Here is a 19,365-nt window from a genome sequence, read left to right on the forward strand (position 1 = left end):
AATACTCCTGTAGTGCAGGAAGGACTGCGCCAAGCTCGAGTTCTTCCCACCTGTCCCACGTCCTGGCCTGTAGTACTGACAAGCTGAAACCTCCATTTGTGAGGGAAGGAAACCTTGTTCTTAAGTGAAGGTTAAGAAATGTGTTGGCCACCCCAGCCTAAATCTGGACTTTCAGATAGAGACAAATCTTTGGCAACACACAGTCAGATCCAGTTACAGTCCAGTTGTCTACCCATCTTTGCAGTGTTATCACATATCACCAAGTCAGTTCATCCATGAATATGCTTCTTAACTGTACTTGTGAGTTTTGGGAGTCTGGAGGAATCTCCCAGCTGAACTGGGTTGCAGTTACAGAGCTGAACTTTTCCTTTGGCCCCAGTGCAGCAGTTTGTGCCTCCCCCTCAGCGGTGCTGTGCGGCAGTTTCAGAGGCTGCGGAGTGCAGAGCACATCACTTGGTGTACGAGATGAGCTGGTGCCGGACCCGGGACAGCAGTGCCAGCACAGAGGGCAGCAGCCCTGCACTGTTCAGCAGTGCAGCTGAACTGTGCCCTGCACAGGGGACTACGTGGCTCTGCTGTTTGTTTGTCTTCAGTTCCAGTGCTCGTTGTTTGAGGTGACACAGTTTGTAGGAAACTGCTTGTGTTGGGTTGCTTTTTCTGCTGGTTTGGCTTCCGTAGCTGACTTGACTCTAAGGAGCCCTGGATATATGGCAGAATTAGCAGGAGAAGCAGTGTGGTGCTGCATGGTGCTGGAAATGGGAAAGAGTGGGAGAGCCCCTGTGAGTGGGTGGTTAAGACTCAGCTGTGCTATTGAAAGAGGCTTGAAGAGGCAGCGGGGAGAAGGGAGGAGGCAGCTGCTGGCACTGTCCTGTTGGCAGAATTAATGTACTTTGAGCTGTTGCCTTAACAAGGGATTTGTGTGTAGCAGCAGCAATGATGCCTGGCAGAGACTCAGGAGTTGTGGCAGTAGGTGTGGGGCTTTTAAGGGTGTGGACTTAGGTACTGTATCAATTATTATGGGTTAATTGCAGGACAGGGATATGGCCTGTTTCTCTATGTGCGTAGCAGCAGGGACCCTGATAAAAACTATTTTTGTTGTAGTTGTGTGAGAAAAATCTCTTCCTTCAGTGAAGATAAAAGCAAGACCTGCGAAACGTGATCTTTTTTTTTGTTTCGATTCTCTTTAACTGTGCCTTGTTTGGAACTTGTCCCTGTTTTGATTCACATTGTGGATCTGGGTGTTAATTGTGTTGGTACATGTTGTGTTTCCCCTATTAGGCTTCCTTTTCATCTGGTGGGTATCAGTGACCCTACCAGGTTAAGAAGGGAGAAGAAGAAACTGAAATACTCCCTGGAGTTGTCTGCAGTTAGTTACTGTATCAGTTTTGCAAACTGTGTGATCTAGAGGAGACAGTTTTTAAAGAAACTGTCTCTGTACTGCCCTTTGTTCTTTGAAATGAAATGTGGAATTCTGGAGTTCAGTGCTGGAAAAACTGGCTGGAAGGCTCTCTTAACTGCAGGAACTGAAAGAGAGATGGGAAGCTGAGTGTGAACTGAGGTTGGGCTGAAAGATCACTTTTGGTTGGAAGCTCCATTGAATTGTTAAGGTTGGAAAATACCTCTAAGATCAGAGTCCAGCTGTTACCCTGGTGCTGCCGGGTTCACCACTAACAGCACGTCCCCAAGTGCCACATCCACTTGTTTTTTGACCACTTCAGATATGGCGCGATTATGGTGATTCCATACTTCCAGCCTGTTCCAATGCCTTACCACCCTTCCATGAAGAAATGTTTCCTAATATCCAGCCTAAACCTTCCCTGGCACCATTTGAGGCCATTTCTTCTCGTCTTGTCACTTGTTACCTGGGAGAAGAGACTGCTCCCCACCTCACTACAGCTTCCTTGCAGGGAGTTGTTGAGAGTCACCCTGAGCCTCCTTTTCTCCAGGCTGAAGGCCCCAGCTCCCCCAGCTGCTCCTGGTCAGAGTTGTGCTGCAGAGCCTTCACCAGCACCTCAGGGTCTTTGTTGCAGTGAGGGACTCAAACCTGAACCCAGTACTTGAGGTGTGGCCTCATCAGTGCTGAGTACAGGAGGTTGGTCACCACCCTCATCCTGCTGGCCACACTGTTGCTGCCGTTCAGCTTGCTAAAAGCAAAAAGGAAAAGTTTGAGCCTCTTTGTCTTACTGTGTTTCCTGACGTTGGTGTTTGTGACTGACAGGTTGTTTATCCTGGAAATGAGAGGGAAAGCTGACCCTGTGCCACACCTTCCTGTACGGCCAGAGGAAACACTCCCTTTGCTTTTTGCTGGATTCCTCTGGGGCCCAGGTGCAGATGCATCTTGGTAACTAATCCACCTCTGACTGGCAATCTAAAGACCAAACATGGGGTAATTGCAGTTGGCATCATTCAGTATGTTATTTTCTCCCAATTCTTGCTCAAAATACCAATTTAGGTTGGCTGCTCATTGTTTAACTTACTGGCTGTTGACATGAAGATACATACAAGGTAGATAAAACACAGTTACAGCCTAAACCAATTAGAAAATGCTGACTTCTTGAGCAGGTAACAACCCTAAATAAAATCACTCTGAAATACAAGCAGAAGTCTGCCTGGTTTAAGTGTGTGTGGCCTGCAAGGCTCCAGTTAGCTTTCAGTGTTCACCAGGAGCTGTCACTTGCCATTTCCAGAGTTCATGGTGAACTAGGGCATTGTCAGATCTGAAGTACTCATTCCCATCCTTAAGAGCCTGCCTGATGGGTAAAAAAGGGGAGAAAAGGTGAGCAAGAGGCCTTTTAATGCTTTAATTTGCCCTTAGTGTTTTAATACAGCTTTCTTTGAGGGGGCTGGAAAAGTACTGGTGAATCTTACTGTGGGTAGAGATCCTGTTAGGTCCTCAGTGAGTGTGCTATTAATAGCTGTGATTTTTGGGCAGAGGGGAAGAAGGATGAGAAGCTTGTTTTGCCACTATCCTTACCCTGCACGATTTTTCTTGTAGTTGTGGAGAAATATCTTTCTTACTAAGTTCATAATGTGCTTTCTAAAAAGTTGTCCTTTTATATATATATATTTACTTACTGGGTTTGTACTGCTTCTGTCTTAGTCTCTGCTTATTGGCATTCTCTTACTTGTATTGGTTGAGAAGAGCTGAATTTGAGAGTTGACTTTTTTTGCTGCACCTTTTCATTCTCTGAGGTTTCTCGCTTTTTTGTCCCCGTAAATAATGGACACAGAATGCCAGCTTATCAGTATTTTCTGTAGGGGAGAGCTGTCTGCTCCTGCATGCATGCCCACCATTCAGCAGAGAAGCAATTTAAGGCACTTAGGACTAGGCAAGCCTTTTGTTTGATTAGTTGTGGTGTCTCAGAGGTATCTAGGTCATCAGAATATCTTCTTTTTCTCCCTCCCAGGCAGAATTGTAGCTTCAGGTGCTTCTCGCTTCAGCTCACAGTTTATGTAACAGTTCTAGATGTGTCCCTTTAACAGCCCATTGCCCTGGAGGAACACAGAGAGTTAAATGTGTCTTTGCCCCTGTACCCTGCCCCTCTATCAGTCTTACTGGATGTCCAAACAAATCTTTGCAACTTAGCTCATCAGTCCTATTTATAGTTGAAATATTTGAAACATTTCATTATTTCTGGCCTTAAAATGAGCTACTTGGCACTCTTTACTAGTCAGCAATAAGAAAGCAACGATGCCTTAAGGTCTGTGGTAGCCCCATAGTTCCACGTGAGTTTATTGCATGGAGTAGAACTGCTGGAAAAAGGGGAGGACAATTCTGTGGCTTCAATCTAGTGATTTTTTTTTCCCCAGGAGATGTGTCCAAATAAGGTTTGAAGGTTAACATACTTTCTTTCTGTGCTCTGGAACTCACTTCACACATGCCTACACTTTCCTTCGTTCACTACACCAAAACAAGAAATGTTAAAGCAGTTTGTCTCCGTTCTCTCCGAGGAAAATTTCCTATGTGAAGCACTGAGAGAATGCCTAACATTGAAATGCAGTGCAGCAGTTTCCTCATGATAAATTATTTTAAGCTCTTGATTCAAGCCATGAACTCCCTCAGGGTGTGGAGGTTGAACAAAATTTCAAGCAAGATGGCTGGAGCTTGGTGTAGCTCACTTCAGTTTGCTTTTCGCTGTTCAGGTGATGGTGGGGGAGCCTGTCAAGCAGCTGGATTGAAGTGTGAACATGGGGCTTGAACTGCTCTTGTGTGGAGGCAAATGTGTGGTGCTGCAGAGCACCAGGAGAAAGAGTTCAGAGATGCTGAAAGCTGAAGGGTCTAGGGGTGCTGGGAGTCTTAATTTGAAGCTGACTTCTAGCAAAGTGCAGGTTTCTGTGCAAACCAGATATTAAGACTACCAGCTAGAAGATTTACGGCTTTATACCCCTTTAACTCCTTGTGATAGAGCAAATGGAAGTACTGATGATGGACAGCTACACTAGTGAAAGTGGCTTAAAACTAAAAAGCAGATGGGATTTAAATTTATTTTAATGTTCTGCTGCATTTGTGGGCAATTGGGTTCAACTCACTGTCCATAGAAGCAGTTACTAATTGTGATTCAGTGCTTGTTGATCAAAAACGTGTACTGTATCTAAACCCAACTGAGATTAGCAATTAGTATGTGCTTTTTTTTTTTTTTAATGAAAGGATGTGGATAATGTGTTCAAAGAGTTTAGGCTGTATGTAGGTTGAAACTTAACGGTAACTGTGTTAGTACTTTCTGTCAATTAATGTGCTTAAAGGGAAGAACTTGCATTTAAAGCAGGCTGTCTCTTATTTTCATAGCATGCAGGTGTCTGAATGTTTTCACTCTCATGTTCTTACACTGCAGGACAAGTAGGTCATCAGCTGCTGGCTGTGTACTTAGGGGAAGCAGGAATTAGCTTTTCATTTTACCTCATGCTCTAAGAAATGGGCTATTTAGTGGGGTTTGTTCAGTTGAAATACTGTCTGCATCCACAAGAAGCTACTGTTCTCAAAATCTGGCTTAGTATTTCAACAAATGCTGCTTGTTCTGGGTACTTAGCTGGTGAGAATAAATAAGCAGTCCTGCTGTAGTTGTTACTCAGTGGAGTGAGTTTATAGGGAAACTGAGTGGTGGTATCTTCCCTTGGCTGTGTTTGCTCCCATTCAAATCTGTCTGCTCCTGTGTCTTGCTGCACAGTGTTGCTTCTCTAGTGTCTCCCAGTCTGTTTGACCCGGGTTAGGAAGTGATTGTGTCAGTCAGAACTGTGCATTAGCCCACAGGTCCTAATGGAGTAGTTCAGGTTGGAAGAAGCCAAAATGACGTAGGGACTGGTTGTGAACAGCCACAGGAATAGGTGTGAAGGGATGGCAGACTGCAGGGACAAGTCCCATTGATGATGTTTTTGCATCAGCTCCAGACAGAGCAGCAGATATGACTTTAGTCTGGGGTCTGTTAGTTCAGTACTACAGAAACTTCAAAGGTCAGGTCAGCATTTTGAAAAATTAAAAATATAGCTGTGACTTTCTGGGCTTGCAGCACTCTGCTACAAGTTCTGGTGCCATATGGTTTGACAGATGAGAGCTCTTACATATGTACTAAAAGCCTGAGGTTCAGACCTTCTGTGCACATGGGGATTTCCAACAATGTAGTGATCAACCCCACGAGTGAGTTGGGTGAATCTGCCAGTCTTTAATGCTGTGGCAGGAGGCAGCCTTGCCTCTCTGTGCAGAACACGGGACATTCCTCTGAAACAACCACTCCTTGTGTGGAGGTATTGGGTTGGTAACTCCATTACTGGGTTGGAACTGGGCTTAGCAAAGTGTTAAAATGTACAATAAAAACCAAAACAAATGCTTCAAACCAACAAAGGCCTGTTGTTTTGGCTGCTTCTGTAGCAGTACTGAAATGTATTGTCATGGAGACCTGTAAAGGGATGCTGCCATGAACTTTGCAAGTCCAAAGTATTGTCCAGCTGGATAGAAGGACATCAGTGTGGAAGTGGGCATTCTGTGAATGCCACCTCTTCTAAAGTTAGTATTCATCTCTTTTATACTTGATTTGCTGGGACTGGACTATTGCAAGAACCTAGAGCAGTCTGTGGGCTTTAGAACAAATCAGCTTAAATTCTGAGTTTTAAGTAGTACACTGTGACTGTGCTGGAGCAGGTGAGGAGTGGGGGACAGCCAAGGGACAGGGCTTTGAGTTCTGAATTGCATAAACTTCTGGCCTGAGTTGACCTATCAGTGCTGTCAGCATGGTTATTTTATGAGCTACTTTGGGAACTTTAGCAGTGGTTTTGCAGAAAACTGGACTGTGAAGGGGGGTGCTTCTTGTCCTGACCTTTGTTTCCAGAGACTGCACTGAAAGTTCTTGGAAGTGAAATGTGAGCTTTCTGCCCACGATACTGAAGCCTTCCAGAAAGGCTTCCTAAGTGGTGCCTGAGATGGTGGGCAGCTAGAAGGCAGGATAAAGGATCAAAAAAGGGTGTGACATCTGGGACACCTGACAGGGTGGCATATGCTGATTATGCTGCTGGGACAAGCAGGAGCACTTGTTCTATGGTTAACATGCTTGACCTGTGCAATGTCTGTCCTGTAATTGCCAACTAGTTCAAAATCTTGAAAGGAGGGTGTTCTCTGCCACTCAGGCATGAAGTTATCAAACCAGCTCTTCTGGATGGATCAAATTGCTTTCACAGCTGTCAGCACTGTAGTCCTCCACCCTCTAAAGTGCTTGACTGATGGCCGTGATGGTCTTTTCTGTAGGTAGGTTGGGAACTTTCAGATATATTAGGCTGGTTAGTCAAAGGGAAAAAAAAAAGCCAACAAACCAACTTGACCCAAACCAACCAACCAAACCCAACTTGGTGCTCTGGACTTGACTTGCAATTTCTGCTAGTAAGTGAAATCTAATAGAAGTTGAGTGGGGTCTAGGGTGAATCTTGTCTCCTGTTCTCTTTGAGCTAATGAGTTTCAGTGGTGCAGAATGTGTTAACAAGATGTGAGCTTTTAATGGGCATATTGTGTGTGAGCTTTTGGTAGTGCTATCTCCTTGTGATGGGGAGAATCTGCTTGTTTATAAATGACTAATGATAAAGGACCATGCCACTTGTTTGTTCAGAAATCTCCTTGGCCTGAGGAGGTTTTGTGTAGCTGTGCTCTGCACTGGCACAAGGATGCTGCTACACTTGAGGTCTTTGAGGTCTGACAGGTTTTGATGACTTCCAGGTAGGACAGGATGGTTAATGTCAGGCTGCAAGTGAATGAAGAGAAGCTGCAGGTGTGGCTTCAAACAAATTTTCAGTCTGCCCTAGTTTACAGACCCAATCCCTTACTGCAGTTGAAGTGAAATGTGTATTTAAATAAAAGAATAGGAGGCTGTTTCAAGTAACCAAGTTACACTTGTTACTGGGGCATACCTTGAAGCAGAGGCTTTGGATGTGTGAACATGTTTGCTAAAACACAGGCACCTCTTCTGGGAACTATCTGACTTCAATACTTTTATCAGTAGACTGTTCCCTTTATGTTTCTGGGCTGTGCTGCTGGAAGCTTTCTTTCTGACTGTCAAAGGCTTTGTCCCTCCTGGGCTATCCTCCCAAGTTTTCTGGCCTCCAAAGGGTCCTGCCTATATATATAAAGCCTGTTTAGAAACTCTTTCAAAAAAGAGGAGAGGGCTTTCCTCTGAAGTAGTGACCAGTCAGTGTCAATGTAGTTTGTATAGTTTGGTGTCCTGTTGACAGATTTTGTTGTAAAAGTTACTCCTTCCAGTTGTCAGGCCTGCTAGTAGAATCAATTTTTTGGCCTGCTGTGTTAATCATTTCGAGTTAGGGTGATGCTGGGAACTGTTCTGCACACTCACTTGGGTAATGTTGGTGCTTAGTTCTAACTGCTTAGAATTTAAGCATTCAAGTGTATTTCCTGTTCAAAGCAAGTACCAGGCAAGCTTAATATATTGAAACCAAACTTTTTCAAGATTTAATGCCACTGGGCTTTGGGACAGCAAAAGATTTGGTGCTTGGAAGTGGAAACATCTGGTTAAGGAGACAATTGCTGGAGAAACTTCGTGGTCACCATGTTACCAGTTTTTCAAGTTCATGGTAATAACTGCAGTGTGTCATTACCTCCACAAAACGGGAGCCCTTTTCATAGGACTTTGCTGAGAATGGTATCTCACAGGCAAAGTCTGGCAGGAATGACTTGGCAGGTTCTCTTCCACGAATGAAACTGTGTTCCATGGTGCCTCATGGATGCATCCTGCAGGAGAACAGTGGGCTGCTTCCACAGGGAATGTCTCTGTGAGCAACACATCAAGGGATTGGGGGTGGCTGCTGCCTTGTCCTGGAAATGGAAACATGACTAGAGGGACAGTGTACTGAAAATCATATGTGATAATCCCAGATAAGTATCTGGTAGGAAGGTGCCTTTATCAAGTCTGTGCACATGGGCTTCCAATAGAGCATGGTAAAATGTAAATTGGGAGTGGGAGGCAATTCTGTAAGCACAAAGAGGCTTTCCAGATGCTTGTTGGGAAAAGTGGAGTCAGGAATGGTAGAGCTGATTTCTGCTGTGGGACAAACTTCAGTGTTGTGGTGCCTGAACAAGAGAGTTCACCTTGGATAGGGTAGTTTGGTTTTCTTTCAGGCCTCTAATCCAATTAACTCCTGAATTCTAGAAGTCAGGAAAATAGAATATTGGTACTGGTATAGTGTGTGTCTGAAGGGCTGTGTTACCTCATTAGTAACTTTAATCATTAGTCATTCATTAGTAACTTCTATCTGAGTTACAGTTTTTTCAGCTAGTGTCTTGTCCTGAAAGGGTATTAATTCTTAAACTGTATGTAAAATGGTTTATTGTCTTGCAGACAGGGAACAGGTGTTCTAAAGTCTGTGCTGTACTGAAACTTGAAACAGTGTTAGAATTAGAGAGGAACTTCTTCATCTGGTATTTGTTATCCCAGGCTGCCGTGCTAGGTCCGTGTTGCTTGTACCTGTTGGCAAGCAAACCTGTTGGCAGAAAAGATTCATTTCCCCTGATACCCTTGCAATGGTACAAGAAGGTGGTGATAGAAAAATGCCCTTTTTTGGTCCTCTTTGAAGCTTGTTGGAAACAATTCATTTTTTCCGTATTAAAGGCTCTTGACTTAAGATGCCTTTAAAAGGCACTTTGGAGCTGAAAATCAGGGTAGGGGCTTTTTTGTGATTCCTTAATACATGGAGAATGTCTGAAAGAGAGAAGATCTGAAATACAGGCTAGACACAGAGCTTACGAAAGTGGACAGGGAGCTACTCTTGACCTCTTTGCATTCCCAAGAACATCACCCTTGCTGCTGGAAGTGTGAGCCCAGCACAAGGCTTCACAATAAAAAAATGAGTGTTTCTTGCCCTAAGCTGTGACTTACTAATGTGTTCTCACCTGTCAATTTGCAGGTAAGTTTTATGAAGAAGAAGAGGACGATGCCCTGCCAGACTCAGATGCCCTGCCAGACTCAGATGCCCTGCCAGACTCAGATGACGAGGTGGAACTGGATAAGCCACGCCCCATCCAGATTGTCCTTGCTCATGAAGATGACCATAACTTTGAGTTAGATGAATCAGCATTGGAAAAAATCTTGCTTCAGGAACATATTAAAGATCTTAACATAGTAGTTGTGTCTGTAGCAGGAGCTTTCCGCAAAGGAAAATCTTTTCTGCTGGACTTCATGCTTAGATACATGTATAACAGGGTAAGTAATTTGGATTTTTCCTGCAGGAGAAAAGTACTTTGGTATTTTAGTAATTTTTCTTGGTGTTTGTGAACTTGAGCATAAATACAGCAGGTCAAAATTTTCTGATATATTGGGGGAGGTGAAGTCAGCTACTCTGCTGATGAAGAATACTCTGCATGGTGCAGAAGGGTATTTAAGTGACAATTTTTCAGTGTGCCTTATCCTGCAGTTATCAAGAGAATTTATTGGTGTGCCAGTGTAAGTGGACACAAGAACCTGAACGATGATGTGTGATGGCTTTGTAGTTGAGATTTGGGGAAGGGCTTTTCTAGGTGGTGACTTGGAGGAGCCTTGCTTTGACTTTATCTCCTGAAATCATATTACAGCATTCACTTGCCCATTGTTACAAAAATAAAAGTCTTGGTAGATAGCTGCTGGAGAGCTAAATCTGCCTAAATATGATGCATGGCAAAAAGGAGAAAGTTTCCTGTTTGCTGCATTCAATGCAATCCAGGAGCTCTTAAAATCCTTTTAAATTATTGAATGATTAATGCCTGATCCAAAATTTAATTTTTCCTTTTAGTTTGTAGCCTTTGGGTAGCATTGTCTTGTGACTGCTGTGCTTTGAACCCCTGGCTAATATGGAGTAGGGTCACTGTGAACCACACACATCTGCCTCTCACAGGCTGTGGGGTGTTTCTTCTAGTCTGCATTGTGAATATTGACAGGTCAGTGTTTTGTTGCTCTTAGAAACCCAGAACAGATTCCTTTTTTGGTCACTGTTCTTTGGAGCTCATTTGTGCTGGCTGGCTGGAGGGAAAATCAAAATGACCTGTACAGTTACAGGAGATATGGCAGATGAAGACTTGTTTCTCTCAATCCCAGTAGTGCCTGCTGTTGAGTTTCTCTCCCTCAGTTACCAAGAGCTCTGGGAGAAAGACCCTGAGGACAGGGTAGGAGGAATACAAACTAACTCCTAACTTCTTGAGACTCTCTTAACGTAGTGAGGAAAAAGGTTTTTATTTGATATGAATGATACCAAACAATAAAACCTCCACCAATCCCTGCAAACAAAGAAAAACACAAACTTCTTTGTACAACAGTCTGAGCAAGATGTTGGCTTGGGTTGAGGTAGTGAGAGTTCCTTTTGAAAACACAAGGCTGGGCTTTAAACAAATACTCTTAATTTTCAGATTGCGAAATAAAACAAATGTTCATATGGCAAAACAGACTGAAATGCTGTTTCAGCCTTATGTATCAGGCTTCTCTATTTCCTTTATTGTGCAGTCACTTTTCTCAGTTTTCTGTGAATGTCCTTCATAATAGCTTTTGTTTCTCTTAAACTGAAGATGAAAGCAAGCTTGGCCATCTACTCTAACAACTTTTTCTTACCAAGAGCAGAGTGGTCTTGCTGTCTGAGCAGAGGTCTTGCTCTCCGTGTGCTGCTTCTGGCCAGGCATTTCCATTCTGAAGCTGTAGTGCTTGCAGGCCCTTGGTTGAGCTGATCCAGCTCACTGATGCATCAGAAGACACTGCACTTTGCTGAGTTGTTTTTCTGCCAGCTCAGTGACGTAAATTGGCTCGGGGAAGGAGTTTGACAAGCATCAGAAGTGCTGCAAACTGATTGATGGGAGCTGGGGGTGATGGAGGATAAATGCAACGCCTCCTCTTTGGAGCACTCTTGAGTTGTGTGAAGTCAAATGATATCCTCTCCTTATCCAAATTTAGTACAGGAGGAGAGATCTTGGTATAGTTTTATAGTACTTAGTCTGAGCTCTCCATCTTTAGTCAGGCTCAATTGCAAGTCTATTTTCTGTGAACTAAATATTGCAGAGAATACTGAAGTGACTGCATTCAGTTCATGTCCCACTCAAGCAAATTTGGGATGTCCTTTTATGTGGATATTAACATGCATGATGAAAAACTTGCCAAAAACCCCTTCAGAGTCTCATTTTCTTGTCTTAAGCTGAGGGCCAGAGGTCATGTGGAAAGTTGCCATTGTCAAAATCTCACTGGTGCCAGCTGAAGTCACAGGTAGGATTTTGGCATGGCAGAGGTTGATCACTGCCTTCAGGGAGGTGGACATCTCTAAGCACTGATCCTTAGTGTTATGATTGCTCTTTTGGAATGGAACAGCAGCAGTTGTGGACTCAGCAAGCTCCTGCAAGGATCCTGTGGTCTTAAGCTTTAGTAAGAGTTGGGTGCAGCAACATCTGTGAGTTTAGATGTAAAAGTTTGTTTTTACAGGAGTGTAACCTCCTCATTTTGAATTAATCTTCAAGGTGTACTGTGTATTCGTGCACTAGGCAAATAAAGCTGCATTGGGCTTTTCCTTAGTGTGGAGTAAATTTAGAAAAATTTCCCTTTAGATGACTGAGATAAAATTGTAGAGCAACTTCTAGATAGGAGCCTTTTTTTCCTCCTCCCATCTCCTGAATATCTTTCAAGCCAACTTGATGGATGGAGACCTAAAATACTGAGCTTCAGCTAAGGAATGATGTAGGTAACAAGCTGGGAGTGTTTCACAGTGATGCAGAAGTCAGTCAGAGGCACACCTAAGTACATCATCCATATATAAAGCAGCTCTTCTAAGGTGAAGTTGTGTCTATTAAAACACCAAGAATACAAATCACGTGTGAAATCAAATGAGATCATATCTAGTGCTCATTGAGGGACTTGTTCAACTGTTTGTGTGGGTTTGATCTGATTTGTTACTAATAGGAATAATGTCTGGACCAAAATGGGATAAAGTATTCTTGTATAAAAGAAAACTGGAACATACTGAATAACAGATTCTTTTTGAAAAGTAAAAAGCTGCAGTCCATTCACATGTACATGTGAAATACGATACAGCATTGCCAAACTGTTTCCTGGAGTGTGCTCCAGCACAAAGCAGGCTTGGGGCTTTCATTTCTGGAGTGGTCTTTGGAAACAGAAGCATCTTCTGGGATAAAAAACTACAGGGAGAAGCTGTTCAGGTTCTGCTTGGTGTCTCCGGTAGAGGTGTATGTGCCTATCAAAATAAACGAAAGGGAAAAAAACCCCAAACAACTAAACTCCATCAACTTACCTGTAAAGACCTGTAGAACTCTTGACTTGCATACCTGTGTTCATTTCCTGAATTTTTAATCTGCTTATCTCAGCTTTGATCCAAGCAGCAGAGTTGAGTGTGCACTGTTAGCGTTTGGGAAAATGCTGGTGCAGAACTGCTGGATTGCCTGTGTGCTGCTAGGCATGAGCAAAGTGGGCAGCTTTTTTTCCCATCCTCCTTTATAAATAAGCAGTTTCATTTAGTTGCTTCAAGTATTTTTATTCTATACAGTCCCTGGGTACTCACGTTGTGTTCTGAAATGTGAAGAAACGTCTTGAGCTGTTATCTGAAAACTGGGAGAGGTTTAAGTTAAGATCAGGTGTTTTGTCCCTTGCAGAGGTCTAGCTGTTCCTGAGTTGAAATAGTTTGAGCAGAGTTTTCTCAACTGTGAGAGTGGAACTGGTGGACAAAACTCTGCTGTTCTCAATACCTCCAAGTGCTTGAGACTCAAACTGTGCACATTTACTCTTTAGTGACTGAAAAGTTTTGCAGCCACTGAAATGCCATGGTGTTGTTTTGTGGATGATCTTGAAACTCAGCAGAGCAGGATTGTGTTTTAATATTTTGTGTACTGCTGTCAGCTGGTTCTGAGGAAAATGTTAAAACAGTGAGTGTGGAAGTCTGCTAAAACATAGCATGTTAACAGAAATAGCAATCTCCTCCTTGGTCTTACATAAGCTTTTCCTTTTGTTTTGTAGACTTCTCCCTCCTGGATAGGTGGAAACACCGAGCCATTGACCGGGTTTACATGGAGAGGTGGATGTGAACGGGAAACCACTGGCATTCAGATTTGGAGTGAAGTGTTTGTAATTGATAAACCTAACGGAACAAAGGTGGGTGCTTGACTGACTTACCTTCATTTACTCAAGGTCTCCCTTGGAGGAGCTGTAGGCTTTTTGGTTTGGTTATGGGTGGGGGTTTTAATGGGGTTGTTTTGGGTTTTTTGGTTTGGTTTTTTTTTTAATAAAACAGAGGGGTTGTGGGTGGCCCATCCTGGGAGGTGTTCCTGGTCAGGTTCAGTGGGGCTCCAGGCAACCTGGTCTAGTGGGAGGTGTCCCTGTCTTTGGCAGAGGGATTGGAACAAGATGATCTTTAGAGCTCCCTTTCAGCCTGAACTGTTTTTGTCATTCTGAAACTTAAGTAGGATTTTTGCCTCTGTGTACACTGTTAATGTCATGGATTTCGGTGACTGAACATTGCTTTCCTTTGCACTGAGTAGCTGTGTGACAATTATCTGGAAACTGTATATCAGTGTAAGGGTGGAGATTGAGTCTTACAAACCAGCATAAAAATTTAACAATAGTCTCATTCTGAGAGTACCTTGCTTTGGCAGTCTGCCCCATCCAGGCTGATGGCTGGGTTATCCTGGGAACGTTGTAAAATGATAATGGCTGTAAATACTGTCTACAGATGAATGCTGGGGTGAAAATATGTTCTAGCTGTGTTCTAGTGAAATGTAGTGCAGGGCTGTAAGTACTTCAGTGTCTGGGAGCTGGTCCTTCCATATGATTGTAACAGCCAGTCTATAGAAAAGGACTAGGTCTAACAGTGGGGAAAAAAAGTACTAACTTGATTCTTTTTAAACTCCTAAGTCAGTTTAACTGCAAAGTTTACTTGGAGGTGCTTATGCTGAAACAAAGTGTTAATGTCATTAATAAATATTTACTCCACAATAGTGGTGGTGATCTTGAACTGTTTGTGTTCTGAACCATCAGGTTTAGGTTATTTAAATTTCATACCCTTTGCATTTGCAGAGGAAACATCTGATGCCCAATCTGTGGGATGTGGATTTTAAAAATAGTGGCTTAGTGGTGTTTAACAAATTTCACAGCTAACCAAACATTTCTCTGCTTAAAAACCAGTTATGTTGTGTGAATCTGCTGATGCTTTGGGAACAAATCACTCACTTGCCTTGCTTATCAGTGGCAGAGAGAAGGGAAGTATTGTAGATCCCAAAGATGGGAGTTGGAGTGATAAACTTATTTCATTAATATCACTTCTTACCTTGTCATTCCAGCAGACAGTTAGTATCATGTATCTTGTTTTCTGCTGAAAATAATTATTTTAAGATATATCTTTATTCATAAGGAACCATCTTATCTCTAATGAACTGTGCTAGCTCTCCAGGTGAGGCTGATGTTCTTGCAGTGAAGGAGGGCTTTGAATGTGGGAGAAGGTAGCCAGGCAAGGACCTGGGACAGATGCCAGGGCCCTCTGGCTGCTGCTTGCTCAGCTGTGGGTGTGTGCAGGGCGCTGGCTGAGGTCTCATGGGCAGGCACAGGGGCAGGGACTCGCCCTGCTTGGGCAGAGCAGTGTGAAAGGGTCCCTGCTGTGGTTAACTGGTGCTGCTGTTTCCAACTCTGCAGGTTGCTGTACTACTCATGGATACCCAAGGTGCCTTTGATAGCCAATCCACTATCAAAGACTGTGCGACGGTTTTTGCCCTGAGCACCATGACGAGCTCTGTGCAGGTGAGAACATCCCTGCAGGCAGGTAATGGCAGAACCCTCTGTCCTGAACATGCCAAGAGTGTCTCTTGAGCCACACCTGAAAAGCTCACCTGCATCTCTTCCTCCACTGTGATTTAGAATTCCGTACTTTGTCTTATTTTCAGTGTAGTACCTAAAGTACCCAAGCTGCTCAGTGGAATCAAGGTTATGCAAGGCCAGGCTGAGTTAAATTGCTGAGGGAACTGGGAAATCCCCCCAAGATGTCAAAGTAGCAACTGCCTCTTTACAGATGTGTTACAGAATCTTTTTTAGGGCTGTAGATACAGTTAGGGGTGACATTATGCTGTGATCAGCCAAACCTAAAATTGCTGCTTCTGTTAAAGTGTCAGTTGAACTCCTGACAATTGTGCTATGCTCAAAACTACTCCTAAGCTTGTGCCTTAGAAGTGCCAAAAGTGAGCAGGTTTTTGAAGGCTGCTTCTCTGCATTGCCTGAGGGCTGACAAGTGACTCTTCAGACATGCCACAACCTAAAAAGGAACAGGACAAAGTAGAGCACTACTTCTGTCTTGTGGAGTTGGCTCTGCTGGATCGTTTTTGAATAAGGAGGTGACTTCTGTTTGAGATGTGTTCTCTGACACCTCTCTACTTGCTGACTTTTGGGAGGTTACACTTTTTCTGGAGGGAGCAAAAATAATGTGTGAAAGAGACTATATGAATGTAAGACAATGATTTCATGTGACTCTAGTTCTCTGGCTGTCTCTTGCAGGTATACAACTTGTCTCAGAATATTCAGGAAGATGACCTTCAACATTTGCAGGTAGGAACATGCTGAATTTGTTAAACTGCTTCTGAGCTGATAGCCTTGACAATGTTCTAGAGTTACTATTGGTGTAACTGACTGGGGAGCTGTGTACTGCTTCATGTCAAACACTGAATTTGACCTGATACTGATGTGACCTGGTACAGTCTGTAAAAACTGTGTTTGCATTAACTCCATGATGCTTCTGCTGTGCCGATGGAGAGGTAAAATAGTACAGGCTTCTAATCTGGCTGATTCTTTTAAACTCTGTTCTCTGTATTGCAAGTTCTGAAATTCCTGAAAAAATGGGAAAGGAAAATGATGTAGGGAAATAATTAATGGTGAAATTCCAATGTTTCACTTTTTTCCTAAAATAGGAAAGTTGATGTTATTTCATAACCAGTTTGTAAGGAATTGTTGGAGTTTGGGTCAGGCCAGAAAGAGTCTTCTGCCCAAAGCCATCTCTGGTTTTTCAGCTGAGAAACTTCTACAGTTTTATTTCTGCTTAGAAAAAAAGCAGGAGACTGTTGTCTTCTCTTCACCATGGGGTTTTTATGCTCTAATGGAACATCGTGGTCAAAGGCCCCTGAATTCTGAATTCATGTGAATGGTGCAAGAACCTTATCTCCTTAACTTAAAACCTGTAGCTTTAGAGAATAGCTTGTGTCTTACCAAATGCCAAGGCCATGACCTTGTCACAGCTTAAAACACTTCTGTGTGTCTTCAGTGCTACAACTGCTGCAACTGGCTGCCAGTGCTGGAAGTGGAAGAGCACTAACTAAAAGTGGGCTGATGAAGCTGTTCTCTATTAACAGGGTTGTATCACTGGGCCAAACCCCCCCTCCAAAAAATACCAACCAAGCACTGAAAACAAAAAAAATAAATCTGTAGGTAATTATTTGAAAACCAGGCTTCCCTTGAGACTTTGGTCCTTTAAGAGCCTTGGTGTAATCTGAATAAAACGATCTATTTCTGTTCTGCTGGAGGGTGAGATTTGAGGGAGGGAAGGAAGGGAAGAGAAGGATGATAAATAAAAGCACTGGGTAGGGGACACCCATGCATTGAAAGTTGCAGCAGGGAATCGTGGTCGGAGGGAAAGAAATTCTGAATTTCTGTTTTAACGGGAATTTATGTAATTGTAAAATACTGTGATATAAAACCTATTTCCCTCAAAGGGTCTCAGCTAGCTCAGCCCTTCTCAGGCCTAGTAGGATTATATCAAGAAAGACAGGATAAGGATTCAAAAGAGGCTCTCTTACCCTTTTAGCTGCAAGTCCTTTATTCCAGGTTGATGTCCCAGGAGAGAGAGAGAGCTCCCGGGGGACAGGGGTCCCTTTTTCTCAGGATTTCTGAGGGAGGGGCAAGCTGGCACACAGCCAATGGGGTCAGAAGGGGAAGGAAGGGTCAGACTACATGACAGGAGTTCCAGGGGTCCCTGAGGGAGAAGAAACCATTTCCCCAGGGGGATGTAACAATACTGTTAGTCTCTGCCTTTTGCATTGGGCAGGGAAGTGAATGAGGTAAAGAATTAGGGTCAAAGAAACCAGACTCTTGTGGGTGCTTGGCCCCTTCACAGCTCCTTTTGCTCAGGGTGACAAGGGCTTGGAAGTTGGGTTAAATTAGTCTTGTAAGTTCCCAGGTGCTCTTGTGATCAACACTGGATCTGTCCTTCGAGCCATAATTTACCTGAGACTCTCCAGGAGTTAGTTCAGTGCAGGATAATGATTGCCTGGTACTGGAGATTCTGGTGTCTTCCATCATCTCACCCTCCAGTATCTGAGGAGGGTGGCATGGATCTGCCCCAGTTGCTCTGCTGAAGCAGGCAGCACAGTCCTTAATTGCTGTTCTTGGGGGAGGTCCTGCTGCTCAGGGCAGCACGGAACGCTGGTGCTGAAGGTGGTGGAACAGCAAGAGGAGACAGCTGGTACCTGCCTTTGTGCTGCAGGGAAGGAACAATCATTAGTGAAGGTCACGGGCTGAAGCAGAGATCCGAGAAGCTGCTGAACTTGGCTCGTATTTAAATGTCTGCTAGACTGGCCAGAGCCACGTTCCCTGGCATTTCCAGGAATAAACCTTTTGTGGGAAGTAAGGGGTGAATGTTAGACAGCCTTACCTCCTGAGCCTGGGAAGCAATGCTGGAGGCTGGCTTGGTGAGAAATGCAGCCAGCTTTCCTCTGGGAATAGCCCACAAGGCTCCCACTGAAAACTGCAGGGTGGTGACAGTTCAGGAACGGCACTGTGAAGCCTGTGGGAATCTTGTCTCCTACCTGAATCTTACTGGGGGTTGGTATACTCATTATTGAGGCTTGTTTGCCATTCTCAACCTATAGTCAGATACAAGATTGAATGCTTTCATTTTTTAGTGGCATAATAGAATATTTCACAGCAGGAAAATGTGTTTTCTATGTGGCACCCCCTTACACTGCTCTTTCTCTCAGTTGTTTACAGAATATGGAAGACTAGCTATGGAAGAAAATTACCAAAAGCCGTTTCAGGTAACTGTGTTAAATGGATTTAAGCAGTGGAATGTGTAGAAAATGAGCTGAGGATAATTTCTGAAGAGAAATTAGTTGGGCTGAAGGTAACCAGTTCTTTGCAAGACTAATTTTCCTTCACTGTTTCCATATGGCTTTGCAAAAGCCCAGTGGAAAAATGCTGAAGAGGATCACATTTTGGACAAGTATAGCTTTGTGCTTGAGTTATAAGGCATAAAAGGAATCAAAATGTCAAGTGATGTGCGGGTGTTAAGGAGAAAAATTTTGTGCTGCCTTCTTGTTTATTTTTCTGAGATATGCTTGGTCTTTGCTGGTGGGAGATGGTTTTGAGACAAGGTCCTGTTTGGTGGTGGGTTTGTTGTTTAATTGGTTTTTTAAACAAGCAAACACTTGCACCACAGAACTACAAGAGTGCTTCATTTAGAGCAGCCAGATAGACCAAAAAACTTCATAGTATCCTTGCTTGTAATCTGTAATATATTATAGTTTTAGAGCAGCCAAATACTTAAAATAATCACTCATGTGATAGAATTTTCAGTCTTAGGAATGATGCAAACCATTCACTGCTGTTGTTCTTCCTGTTGCAGACACTAATGTTCTTAATTAGAGATTGGAGTTACCCTTATGAACATGCATATGGCTTGGAAGGAGGAAAAAAGTTCCTAGAGAAAAGATTGCAGGTAAGTTATCCTCAGTAGTCCTGTTCTGATCTCCTAAGTGACACCTTGCTGTCAAGGCGATGATGCATCATGAGCTGGCTCCTTGTGCTAATAAAATACATTTGTGGAGCTTCCACTCATAGGAAAAGTTGACATTATTAGGTTCAAGAATAAAAACTTAAAGACACTTTTGTGCTC

General features: G+C 43.4%; 1 protein-coding gene across 5 annotated transcripts in view; it reads left to right on the forward strand.

Annotated features, from left to right (window-relative positions):
* ATL2 (atlastin GTPase 2) overlaps window positions 1-19,365 on the forward strand; it is a 38,992-nt gene that overhangs the window by 10,328 nt on the left and 9,299 nt on the right. For all 5 annotated transcript variants that reach the window (XM_063391684.1, XM_063391685.1, XM_063391686.1 and 2 more), the window contains 6 exons: window positions 9,394-9,689; window positions 13,461-13,595; window positions 15,129-15,233; window positions 15,981-16,031; window positions 18,452-18,508; window positions 19,096-19,188. In XM_063391684.1, the coding sequence (XP_063247754.1) occupies window positions 9,394-9,689; window positions 13,461-13,595; window positions 15,129-15,233; window positions 15,981-16,031; window positions 18,452-18,508; window positions 19,096-19,188 (737 nt within the window). The remainder of the gene's footprint in view (window positions 1-9,393; window positions 9,690-13,460; window positions 13,596-15,128; window positions 15,234-15,980; window positions 16,032-18,451; window positions 18,509-19,095; window positions 19,189-19,365) is intronic.

Source organism: Prinia subflava, chromosome 2 (assembly GCF_021018805.1).
Source record: "Prinia subflava isolate CZ2003 ecotype Zambia chromosome 2, Cam_Psub_1.2, whole genome shotgun sequence".
In the NCBI taxonomy this organism is placed as follows: Eukaryota; Metazoa; Chordata; class Aves; order Passeriformes; family Cisticolidae; genus Prinia; species Prinia subflava.